The sequence below is a fragment of the Leptodactylus fuscus genome, chromosome 4, assembly GCF_031893055.1.
Source record: "Leptodactylus fuscus isolate aLepFus1 chromosome 4, aLepFus1.hap2, whole genome shotgun sequence".
Taxonomy (NCBI): domain Eukaryota; kingdom Metazoa; phylum Chordata; class Amphibia; order Anura; family Leptodactylidae; genus Leptodactylus; species Leptodactylus fuscus.
The window spans coordinates 57,781,240-57,794,695 of record NC_134268.1 but is presented as its reverse complement, the minus strand read 5'-3'; the positions used below and the strand labels follow the sequence as shown (position 1 = coordinate 57,794,695).

The 13,456-nt window shown below is 41.5% G+C and overlaps 1 protein-coding gene across 1 annotated transcript in view; it reads left to right on the top strand.

Moving 5' to 3' along the window:
* The window catches only part of RP1 (RP1 axonemal microtubule associated), a 370,941-nt gene that overhangs the window by 221,190 nt on the left and 136,295 nt on the right, over positions 1–13,456 (top strand). The window contains exons 35-38 of the mRNA XM_075270496.1: positions 4,673–4,886; positions 7,133–7,314; positions 9,831–10,038; positions 10,126–10,280. Coding sequence (XP_075126597.1) covers positions 4,673–4,886; positions 7,133–7,314; positions 9,831–10,038; positions 10,126–10,280 — 759 coding nt within the window. The remainder of the gene's footprint in view (positions 1–4,672; positions 4,887–7,132; positions 7,315–9,830; positions 10,039–10,125; positions 10,281–13,456) is intronic.

Here is a 13,456-nt window from a genome sequence, read left to right as displayed (position 1 = left end):
AATCTTCTGCAGACATTAGCTACGGACACTAGCTGTCGGACACCGACGCTAGTGTGAACGCCCCCTAATATTAAACTTTACTAATATTTATGATATAAAAAGCATGTTGTAAACTTCTCCATGTCAGAGTTTAGTGGACATCACCAGTGATCTGGACATGGCGTTGCTTCAGTCTTCAGTTCAAAGATCCCTAGAGCCCGAATCCAGTGTTGACAATCCTTAATTGAAACTCTTAATGCTCACTGAAAACAAATCGGGGGACTCTGATAAAATTAAAACTTAGCTTTTATTACTAATATCATTAGAATTTGAAACAGATAATAACAACAAGGAGTGGTCTTATTGTTAGTCACACCTCACAATAAAGACTATGCCAAAAAGTGTGTTATTTCACATGTATATAATACTTTCACTCAAAGCCCGGGGTAGGAAACAAGATAAGTGGCCTATGCTTCTAAATAATGCTCTTACTCTCATGTAGCAATCTATATACTAGAAGCTGACCCCTACCTCCTTAGATCAGAAAAATGCATTTCATAGCATTATCCAGGGGAGCAAGTATTTTGGATGGCTGACCCAGCGCCGCACCTCCCATGAGGCGACCTGAAGCGACCGCTTCAGGCGGCGCTATGCCAGGGCCCCAGGGAGGGTGGCATATTTTCTTACCTAAGCCAGTCCAGGACAAGCTGTCCTGGACTGGCTTAGCACTGAGCGGTGGATTGGGGAGGCCACTGGAGCAGTGCTGCTCCAGCAGCCTCCCCTCACGCTCAGGCAGAGAGCAGGTCTTCTCCGTGCCTGCTCTCTGTCTGCGAACGGCGCTAAGCCCCGCCCCTTCAAAAAAACGCGCCCCCTTCACGAAGCCACGCCCCTCCTCCCCGGGGGAGGGGGGGGCGGCTTTCTATCGTTTGCTTCGGGCGGCGAAAGGGGCAGGTTCACCCCTGGGCTGACCACAAGATAAATAACAGAGTGTTCACTAAAGCACCTATCCTGAGGTCACTGGCCTAACACCAAACCAACAGGAATCAGTGCCAAATGAGCACCTGACTCGGGTCAGAAATTCCTCCCCAAAGAAATGCTAGCAAAGACATTGAGCTAAATAGCCCTGATAAAAGTGTATTTTTATCCCTACGCATTTCAACTCAACAAAGAATCATCAGGGGCTGTTCTCATGCTAGATTTCCATAGCTATTCGCCAAAAAATGAAATCAATTTGTAGCGTGACCGCTCTTAATGCCTATTAGTACTTTCCCTCTCAACCTACATTTACACAACAGTAAAAATCAGGCATGTGACAGCCATTTTAACTGTTTTCACAGATTCCTCAATACCTTCATATCTATGAGGGATCAATCAGTGGTGTAACTTGGAATGGTGGGGCCCCATGGCGAAATTTTGACATGCCCCCCCAACCGACACCGACGACCTCGACCGACCCCCCCTCCCCCTCCTACGCATTCCTGTGCACTTTATTATACCCCATAGTGGCCCCTGCACACAGTAGTATGTCCCTTAGTGGCCCCTGCACACAGTATTATGCCCCATAGTGGCCCCTGCACACAGTATTATGTCCCTTAGTGGCCCCTGCACACAGTATTATGTCCCTCAGTGGTCCCTCCACACAGTATTATCCCCCATAGTGGCCCCTGCACACAGTATTATCCCCATAGTGGCCCCTGCACACAGTATTATCCCCATAGTGGCCCCTGCACACAGTATTGTACCCCATAGTGGCCCCTGCACACAGTATTATGTCCCACTGTGGACACTCATACACAATTATTATACTCTGGGGTCTTTTCAGACCCCAGAGTATAATAATCGGAGACCCAGGGGGAGAAAAACATAAAAAAAACTCTGTTACTCACCTATCTCCCGGCTCCTATGATGTCAGCCTCCAAAGTAGTCCATCTTCAATGACATCCGACGTCACATGACCCGGGATGCAGGCCGGGGTCACGAGACGTCAGAAGACTAGGCCGAAGCCTGCCTGGATCGTGGAGAGGTAAGTAACAGTGTTTTTTATGTTTCTTACCTCTCCCGGGCCGCCGATCAGTATACTCGGGGGTCCAAAAAGACCCCTGAGTATAATGATAGCAGCGGTAGTGGCTGTCACCGGGCCCCCAATGTCCCGGGCCCTGTGGCAGCTGCCTTTGCTGCTACGGTGGTAGTTACACCACTGAGATCAATGAAAACGGGCATTTTTTGGGTGCAAAACCACCATTTTTCATGGCTGTTTTGTAACATGGTCGTGTAAAACTGGGCTTAGACCACTTCCATTTTAGTGGCCATGTATACAACCAAGTTGAGTCAAGGAAAAACAGTCTGTATGTGGGCCATATTAACCTAACTGAACTTGACCATAGTCAGTCTTAATATAGTGAGCTTCTGAACGGCCCAGTCACTATACAGTCACCAACGGATGGGTGCGGTTTCTCTGGCCAGCACTCATCGGTCTCTATCTCCCAGTTTCGGGGGTCTGCCGACTCGGGGAACATTCCAACAATCACCGTTCACTTTCCACTTTGTAATCACATAGGCCACTGTCGATTTTGGGTAATTCAGTTCGCTTGCTATGTCCCTTAGGGATCGATCATTTCTGTGGTACCCCACAATTACACCTTTCTCAAAATCGGACAGCTCTTCACTTCGTGGCATCTTGCATGCGACTAATGCCAATGCTGTTTCCTATTTAATGGCAGAAGGTGTGACATACATTATGACCACAGATATCTTCATTTGCATGGGTGTCCAAATACTTGTTGGTTATTCCATGATACGCCCCCTTTTTATTGTGTGTCCAGTGCCTTTTAGTAACATGGACAGAAAAATATGCCAGTACCATCTTTTTTTTGTCACATCAACAACACATTAAGTGGCCATGTCACATATAATATGACCCAGACTCTGGCAGATATGGGAGCGTTCCACTTGGCCCCGGCTATTTGCCTACTGTGCCAGAACGCTGTGAGGTTACCCCATTTTGCAGGGCCCCAGAGAGACTCTTTTTATCCATTCTCAGAATCCGCTAAGTACATTTTTACAATAACTAAGGATAAGTAATATTAAAATTCACACAAAAGTTAAAATATGTCATGAGCACTTTGCATTTCCCCTTTGAAATAAGCCGTTTTATAACAGGTATTAATTGAGTGTATTATTTGACACTACCAGAGAACATTTATGGAGCATATTTATCACTTTCACTATGAGTCACCCTTTATAAAAGTAGAAAAAACACAGAAGAATATAGCAGTCGATAAATAGTTTCTGGAATTATTCATCCTAGTTCGTACTTCATTAACGTTCGGCCACTCGTCCATTATATTTAATATCTGATGGCAATAAAGTTACAGATAGTTTGTTCTAATGCTTTATAGCCGTGCCAATGGTTTTGATGGTGAACATTAATGTGTAGTTTCCCTCTTCAACATCATTTAACATTAGGAATCTACATATAATATTTTGGCAACATGGTGGCTGTGGTTAGTAATATTGCCTTGCATGACAGAGAATCAATACATGAATAAATGAATACATACTGATGAAATGGTTAAGCCCTGTTTCAGGAGCAAGTACAGAGGGTATAGCCTAACTATACAGCCATACAGGTATAGGACCATGTGTACGGAGATATTCTCTCATAGAAGCAATTCCTCATACATAAAGATATTCAAAAAGAAATCCTTAGCACTCAATTGTAATGCAAAAGTGAAAAAAATATCTCTTATTAACCACACATCACACATCAGTACAGGAGTAAATATCAAGACTATTGATGGTGTTAGTAGATACATAGCAGTTAGCCAGACGCCATTAGATCTTTATCATCCTGGTGTACACAAGAGTTTTGCCTGATTCATGGTATAGTTCTCCTATGTGTGCCATGTCTTCAGGACAAGATCCTAAGAATAGGTCATCAATAGATTGGAGGAGGTGGGTCTGACACCTGGCACCCCCACCATTCAGCCATTCTCAGCAGGTGATACACAGAGAATGCAGCAAGAAGCAGACAGCTCTGTTCACTGTGTAGTGGCCAAACCAGGTTACTGCAAATTAGCCCACACTCGGTTGTAAGGAAGCTAAGTCACAGTGACTTGGTTTGGCCACTATACAGAAAAGAGAGCAGTCTGCTTCCAGCTCCATTCTCTGTGTATAACCTGCTGAGAACAACTGGGGGAACCAGTTGTCAGGTCCCCAACAATCTGATATCGATGACCGATCTTTAGGATAGGTCAGCAATATTTTTAGCCTTGAAAACCCCTTTGTGGGTCCCTGGGGAAATGGGAAACACGGGAGTTCTACATAAGAGTCCTTATTCCATTGCAGGGTACAAGATTGTCTTGGACTGCTAAAACTGATTCCCGATGCATCCTTTAGGTTCAATCCGGAGTCGTTCAACTTAATCACACCAGGTTCACACTGGCATTCAGGTGGATTTTTCTCTCCAATTGTTGGAGAGAAAAGTCTTGTGGACCCAAAAGATGGAAACCGAGCACTAATATGTGAATATGGCTGTACCATCCTATTCCATGGAATTGATGTAGTTTTCCTGCGGACACTTTCATTCTCAAATTAAGCACATAAACCTTGTTTTCTTCCCTCTGTTAGTGCAGACGTCTATACTTTACAAGGATGCAGCGTCTCTAATGGTTTTGACTTCTCTGCTTCCTAGGTTGATAGGTTTGAAGTGGAAGCTGTGTCTCTGGGGGAGCTGAGGAAAGTCGTGTTTGGACATGACAGAGAAGGCTATGGAGCAGGAATGTATCTGAAGATGGTCACAATTAAAGAATCTGAAGACTCTCTAACTGAATGGGTTTTTCCATTTTGGAACTGGTTGGATAGTCACCTGGGTTTATGTCAGACTGTCTGCAAGCTGTATGCAACAGGTACGGATTTTATCTACTCGATTGTCTTTGTAGTTTAAAGGAGTTGGTCAATTTCTAAATAAATGGATCTCATGTATTCCTCTCTCCATTATTTGGAATTATGCAATATAATTCCACTTTGGAATTTTATGTAGATGTTAAAGAGGTTTTCTAGTACCTGACAACCCCATCAGTCAGCTGTTTGGATGGGTGCTGCAGCCACTTCACTGCTTACCAAGCACAGTGGTATTCATTGAATAACAGATGTTCTCAAATGGGACTGAGCTTCACAAATGACATGTGACCAATGAACGTGACATCACTGGTCTGTGAAATATATCCCCGTTCATCCGAGCACCGCTGCTACTTTGAGCAGCTGAGTGGTGGGGCTGCTGGGTGTCAGACCCACATTATGCATTCTAACACAAACAGTTATGATATACTTTATTGACTGCTATATACATAAGCTGTGATTCTGAGTTCATACACTGTCCAATTAGAGGCAGACAGTGGCCCAGCTCAAAATCACAGTCCTTTGTCTGCTCCTGCCTGGCACTGCTCAATAGACAGTACAGAGCTTAAATAGTCTATCAATAACCAAAACTAAGAAGAGTCGGGGCTGGAGAGATAACGCAGCTACCCCAGAATCAGTGGAGCAGATTCTATTAATGGATATAAAGAACAGGAGAAGATGGAAGTGGAGAAAGGTCCTCTTAAAGGAAAAATTAGAATAACAGGGAAGAAATAAAGCATGCATGCATTTTATGACATTTCAGCACCATTTATTACATACCAAACAACTAGGGTTGAGCGATCGGGATTGGAAAAGATTGGATTCTGATCGGCGATCGAGCAAATTTCACGATCGCGATCGGCTGGAAAATGATTGGAAATCATTTTAAAATCTGTCCTTAAATCTCAAGATCAGCTCAACCCCACAAACAACCTTTTTAAGACCCATATAGAAAGCTCAGTAAAGCTTCGATAAATTATACCAGTTGATTTTGAAACATGAGGACCTCAACCCAATGACAAAATTTTTGTTCCTTCCAGTTCAAGTTATTTTTGAAGATGTGTGTGTGTATATATATATATATATATATATATATATATATATATATATATATATATATGCACCCTGCTCCTTTTTAGGTGTGTTGTACATAATATTCTGCTTCACTCGCACTTTAACCATCAATATGAATTTTTATGCATTTTATTCTTAAAAATGACACTTTTAATCCAAATTGTATGAATGTATTTGTGTGTATAAAGTCCTGCGAGGCATTTTAAAGGGATTCTACCATTAAAACTAAAAAATTTTTTTTGCTAACACGTAGGAATAGTCTTAAGAAAGAGAAAGGCTATTCATCTCCTAACTTTAAATGTTTTCTCCCGGTTTTCACCAGTATGCAAATGAGTTCTCTCACAGCACTGGAGGCAGGCCCCAGCGCTGAAACTGCACTGGGGGCGTCCCCTATGCTGCGAGAGAACTCTCCAGTGCTGCCTCCATCTTCTTCAGAAATGGGCTCTTCATGCTTACACAATAAGTAAGCGGCCATTTTCTTGTGGCCGGCGGGGGTGCGCAGTTGGCTTTGCCCGAGGCCTAGAAGTTTGAAACCAACCCCTAGAAGAAGAAGCCCGAAAAAGACATTTAAAGGTAGGAGAAGTATAGCCTTTCTTAAGGCTACTCCTATGTGTTAGCGAGAAAATATTTGATTGTAATGGTAGAATCCCTTCAACAATATGCAGATGACTGCTTTTACAAAACATATATATATATATATATATATATATATATATATATATATATAGGGGATAGTATGATTTTTTTCTGTTTTATTTGTACATATTAAAGCCAGAAGCGCCAGGAAATGTCCTAAAACCCCTGGCAGAAAAATAAAGGTTGTTTTTTTTCTAGTTCAGACAACATGAGCCCCAGGTAACAGAGCATTATGGAGAGTTGACACCAGGGTGCAAACATCTTATTGCTAGCAGTTCTACGCCATGCACCCCATTTGCTACTCCTGTACTACTTTACGTGAACAATTTTTCTTGAAAGCAAAAATATTCCCTTTTTGATATAAGAAGTTACAACTGTGTATCTCACAAAGAAATGGTTTGTCTAGGACAGTTTTCAAGAACTGTTGCCATGGTTACTATTAGTGCAAGACGTCTTAACCTGTAATATGTCAAATAAATATTCCATGATTTTCTTACTCATTTTCTGTTCTTTTCTTGTATTTTTCTGTTTTCTCATATTTAAGGCAAGAGATTATCAACAAGCCCCATACCTATAGCTCAGCTCGGCGGCTTATGGATAATTGATATTGCTGGCTCTGGATTTGAGAGTGCGGAGAATCTGAACAGTTTCTCGCTTTCATTTTATGGTAATGGGGGTAAAGTACAAGTGGAAGTCACCATTAGTGAGAACACGCTGCAGGTTAAGGTATAACAATATGCATTCTGCTATATCACAATACAAAATAGACTCCTGTTCTATTACCTCTATTATACTTTGTGTTTGTGACTAACTTGTAGATTCTACACTTACTTGAATATTCTATTATGGTCAGTTGTAAAACAGTGTGGACTAGAGAATATACCCCCAATGGAGCAACCACTTATCGTTGGTACAATTTATACAGAAACTTACAGAGAAATCATTTTGTGAAGTCATGGTCGTTTAGTGCTATAGAATAATTCTATAGGTGCTTTAAAGAGGCATTCCCTTAAAAAATGGAAAGGTTTTTTTTTTAGTAGTTTTTTTGTCTAACCAAAAAATAGTACAATGAAACCTTCCCTCTCAACCACTTCTAGATTAGCCAGTGGCCCATGCCCACTTTGCGGTAAAAACCACCGTCCGAACATGCCGCGATTTCTAAAACCGGACCAGTTTTGGAAATGGCAGCATGTCAATTATACCTACAGAAATACCAGTGGTTTCCCCATAGGTATAATTGTAACAAAAAGTCAGTTGTGGAAAACTCTGCAAAGTTTCTGTTTAAAGCGCTGCAGGAAGAACCATGATGTGTTGTCGCGGCAGTTTTTCCCGCAACACTTTATTGCTGTGGGCCATCCCGTGGGGCCTTAGCCTTAAACATGAGGGATCCTAGGGGGGAATATTGCAGTTAACTGGTATCATGTAGGAGCCTACAGTATACTGCATAAGCAAATTTTTTAAGAAACGCCTTGCAGAGTATGAATTTAGATTATTAGATTTCAGAGACCAGCAGGGAAGAGCAATTTTTTTGCCAACTCAGAAAACCACTACAATAGCCACACCGTGAAAATATTTAGCCAAGATTCATAAATATTCAAAAATAAAAATATAACAGCGCAATTTTATATGGTTTTTCCATGAATGAACGTTCCTAGCCCATGTAACAGCGATGTAGGTAACATAAGCTTATATTTTAGTTTCCACATCTCACTAGTAGGTTATTTTAATGTTTTTCCAAAAGATATCTGTAAATTGTGTATTTATTGCTTTTGTTCAAATTCTTATATGTGTTTTCTTACTTGTGCTTTTTATCATTTCATTCAAATCTTCACTTGAAAGATTTTGGTGCCCCAGCAAATGTGTAACTCAAAGTACAAACACTAAAGAACCATAAAATAAAATCTCATTTTTGAAAATAAAACTTACATTAAGATGGAAAATAATACTTAATTTTGTATATTTCCACTTGATTTATTAAAGTATTCTACAGTATGTGTCTTTGAAGAGATCCTCCAAACTAATCTTACATAATACATTGCTTCTATATATTATTGCATCTAACCTTCCTGGGTAATTATTTAATTTATTGCTAGGACCCCTACTTGTGTACTTCATCATTTGCAGTTTTTATTTGCCATACGGTCTATCTTGGTAAATCTAGCAATGGAAAATATATTTGGAGAATCTGCAGAAAAAGGGACCCATTTTTAGCGCTGAAATTCCACACCAAATTCCTCACGATTTTCCTCCATGTGAATGGACCCTGAATATTCACAAATCAGCAGCAGATTCTGCACAGTTTCTGCCTGCCATTGAACACAATAGGAAGCCGAGATCGTAACAGGATGCTGAATAAATAAGCATAGTGTTCAGAACCAGCTGCGGAGTTTGCTCTGCATCGGCATTCAGGAAACCAGGAGGTGGGGCAAAGATGAAGAGGGATCTGAGGTGGATGTCTGCTTCAAATTCCTCTTCATTTTCTGATGTCTGAATAGAGTTCACACGAGGTTTTTTTGGTCAGGAATTTCACGCGGTGACCTCCTTAGATTCCAGACCAAAAAATGGGTAGCTGTGACTGGATGCTGGTGCAGTGCAACGGCATTCAGTCGAGGCACTCCGCTCCGGATTAGGCCCAAATGAATGGGCCTAGTCAGGAGGGAGTGTCTTTTGGCAGACGTCCATGGCTGAACCGTCCTCGGAATCTGCCTGAAGAATGAGCATTTTGCTTCTTTTTTCCAGGAGCCGGTATAAACCGCTCACGGAAAAAAGAAATGACCATTCCCATTGATTTCAATGGGAGCCGTTTTTTGGTCAGGATTTTGAGGCAGAATACGTCTCCAAATCCTGACCAAAAAACCCCGTCTGAACCCAGCCTAAGGGAGCCTTCACACGATGTAACACTGCGCTCATTCTGCTCACACGTTCAGAATGAGCGCGTAAAAAGCAGCTCCCATTGACATGAATGGGAGCCGGCATACATGCGCTCCCCATTGAAATCAATGGGAGGCTTTTTTCCCTATGCTTTCAATGTATTACGCGCGTAAAGTCAATGGGAGCTGCTTTTTACGCGCTCATTCTAAACGTGTTTTTATGATCAGAATGAGCGCAGCATTACATCGTGTGAAGGCTCCCTTAGTGTGCACTGATCATGTATTTCATTGACAGGAAAGTAACTCATGGGGGAATAAAACAGATTATTGTTTGCTGATAACATCTTACCCTCTTTCATGGTTTAATTCTAGGATGAACTACAAGTAGGAACCATCTTTAAGGTTCAGGCGTCCTGGTCGCATACACAGGTGTTGAAGCCATGGTATTTATCCTCCATACACATGAAGCACACAGTGACGAATCAGGAGATGTGGCTCAGTTTGCATTGCTGGATGAGACCTAATGAGGATGGTTATGTGGAAATCCCTGCACTGTATCCGCATGAGGAACCGCTTCCAGGTGAATATTGACTTTTCATCTTTCTATTACACATCTATTAAGTGTGAAATTGTATGTAATGAAATCATGCATAATTATTATTTCCAGTGGTGGAATACAAGATATCTGTACATACTGGAGAGCAAATGGTAGGAAGGAGCAGCGGCCGAATGTACATCTGCATCCAAGGAGAAAATGGAGATACAGGGAAAAGACCTTTAAGTCTGTCTGACACTGATGTCATTTCTTTCATCAAAGGACAGGTAAATTTGGATTGTCTGTGGAATAATATAACTATCATAGATGGGGAACGTACTATATAATCTGGATTTCTACCTATGAGCCATGGCAGAGAACCATTCACATACAGCAGCTTTTGCTCTAGTGGCCCAGGCCTATCAGTGTATTACATTACACTACTACATAAATGTACAAGATATAGCCCAATCTCAAATCCGAGGTTACAAGTGAGGACCGGAGTCCAATATTCAGGTGCAGAAGAATATATCCATTACTCTTCGGCAGCGCCGCACCTCCCATGAGGCAACTTGAAGTGGCCACTTCAGGCGGCGCTATGCCAGGGCCCCAGGGAGGGCGGCATTTTTGCTTACCTAAGCCAGTCCAGGACAAGCTGTCCTGGACTTACTTAGCACTGAGCGGTGGATTGGGGAGGCCACTGGAGCAGTGCTGCTCCAGCAGCCTCCCCTCACGCTCAGGCAGAGAGCAGGTCCTCTCCGTGCCTGCTCTCTGCCTGCGAATGGCGCTAAGCCCCGCCCCTTCACTTCACCTCACCCCCTTCACTTCACCCTGCCCCCTCCTCCCGGGGGAAGGGGGCGGCTTTCTATCGTTTGCCTCGGGCGGCGAAAGGGGTAGGTTCACCCCTGCTCTTCGGTTAAGGGAGGTTTTCAACCAAATGAAAAAATACACTGCTCAAAAAAATAAAGGGAACCCTCAAATAACACATCCTAGATCTGAATGAATGAAATATTCTTATGGAATACTCTGTTCTGTACAAAGTTGAATGTGATGACAACAAAATCACACAAAAATCATCAATGGAAATCAAATTTATAAACCAATGGAGGCCTGGATTTGGAGTCACCCCCAAAATTAACGTGGAAAAACACACTACAGGCCGATCCAACTTTGATGTAATGTCCTTAAAACATGTCAAAATGATGCTCGGTAGCGTGTGGCCTCCACGTGCCTGTATGACGTCCCTACAATGCCTGGGCAGGCTCCTGATGAGGTTACGGATGGTCTCTTGAGAGATCTCCTCCCAGACCTGGACTAAAGCATCTGCCAAGTGTTCCCTTTATTTTTTGAGCAGTGTATATTATGCACAACCCGCTTTTAATAGGGAACAGACCCAAGCACGATTCCTACTTATTTCTAGATGTAGTTGCTATAACTTCTGTTCATTACTAGTACAGAAGTTTTCAACTTCTTAAGTCTAATACGTCCAGTATGCCCACGTCTAGGAGCAGGGCTTAGGATATACTTTATAGTAATTCCGCTTTGTGTGAGCTCCCTTTCGGTGAAAATGACAAAAATGACATTGTTTATAAGCTGGCATATACTAATGAATGAAATTCTAGTCATATGAATCTCACAAGTTTCTACAACACACAGGACAAAGAATACACACAGGGCTACTATTTGAGCTCCACATGCAAAGCAATGGTGATCGCAGCTCCGTAGGTGCAGATTACTAGCAATAACATGGACACACATGGATAAGAACAGCTAGGTTATACTTCAACCTTCACAGAAAGTCTATATAAGGTATACTGGCATTCTGTTTAGCTGCAGGAAGGTTTAGGAAGGAACATGTTATTTTCTGTAAAGTCCAGCCACCTTGGGTATTATATGCTATTCTAAAAGTCATAGGCTAAAGAGGGAAAATATGAGATAATATATAATATCTCAAAATAGGCATGACATGTTGTGATGGTAATGGTCACAGATTGATGATTACTTCTGCTAAATCTGTAAATGCGGTTAAAGGGGATCTTAGGGATTAGAAAAAGAGCTGCTTTCTTCCAATAATAGTGCGTCACGTGTCCATTGGCTGCGTGTTATACTACAGCCCAGCCTTATACAGTCCACTTGAGATGAACTGCAATACCATACCTAACCTATAGGCAGGTGTGGTGCTGTTTCTGGAATACAGACATGAAAAAATGTTTTAAGTTCATCTACCGAAGGACCTAAGGTGATTCCCGATGAAGACAGTTTGATCAGTCTCTATTAAAGCTCACGTGATAGATGTGTTGCTATTGCACAACAATTCCTGGACATATTCCCTATTACATATGGACAGCATAGAAGGTCTCCTTTATGACCCTGAAAGTATAGGACTATATATTACATGGATGTCCAGCATGTCTAGCAATAACAACATACAGTATAAGCTGTTCAGCCTATAAAAAGCTTAGGTCCTTCAGTGACAGATAAGTCAATATAGATAGTAGACCTGAGATAATGTAAACTATCTCTATTGACTCCAGCTTATGACTTCCTTTTCATAATGGGAGGTACAGTGCTCTGTTGGATCCTACCATAGATACCACTGATCCTATTGACTTACTGTACAATGGCATCCACCTGATTCCACAGCAGTGGCCTTTACTATTCTGACTGTGAAATAATAGAATTTGCATCAAAGTCACAACTGAAATATGAACAGTGCCCTAACCCTAACAATAAAAAAGTTAAGAACTCAAGGGTTAATTATTAACAGACAACATTATATCATTCCTCCTAAAGACAAATGTATGAACTAACCAATCTGTATAGTAAAAGCACCAGGTTCTCTTCTCCTGTGCGTGATTGAATGGATGTCACTGGGGGGATGAGGGGTATTATATACTTGGGTTGGTGTCACATGACACCAAAACTTAAAAAGAATCACAAGGGGACTTGGCCATCAGATTATGTCTTCTCACTTTAGTCTTGTATCTTAGCATTGAACACAGGACATACGATAAGAATTGCCCATCCCCATAAAAAAAAATGCACCAAATTCTTAATAATAATAATAATAATAATAATAATAAAGTGATATTCATCTCATTCATCCCCCAACTCCTGCACACTGCTTTGTAGTCAACCATTTTTATTTCATTATTTTTATTTATTTTCTTTTTTTGCATTTCCTCTTTTTTTTTTTTTTGCTTTACTTTGTTTTTCTGTGTTTTTCTCATCAAAGTATCTTCACGTCCCCGCACTGCCTGATGAAGGTTGGTAATAGGTGGGAGATAGGGTTAACTTTTTCGTTTTGTAAATGTAAGATATATTGTTTTACGCCTTCACACATTTTAAGTGCTGTGCGCAGTGCTGCAAACTACTTTCTATAAAGCCTACAGGATCTGCTTTCTGTAAACAGAGCTAATTTGACAGCATTCACAAAACACAGGCTCTTATGAAAAAATAAAAG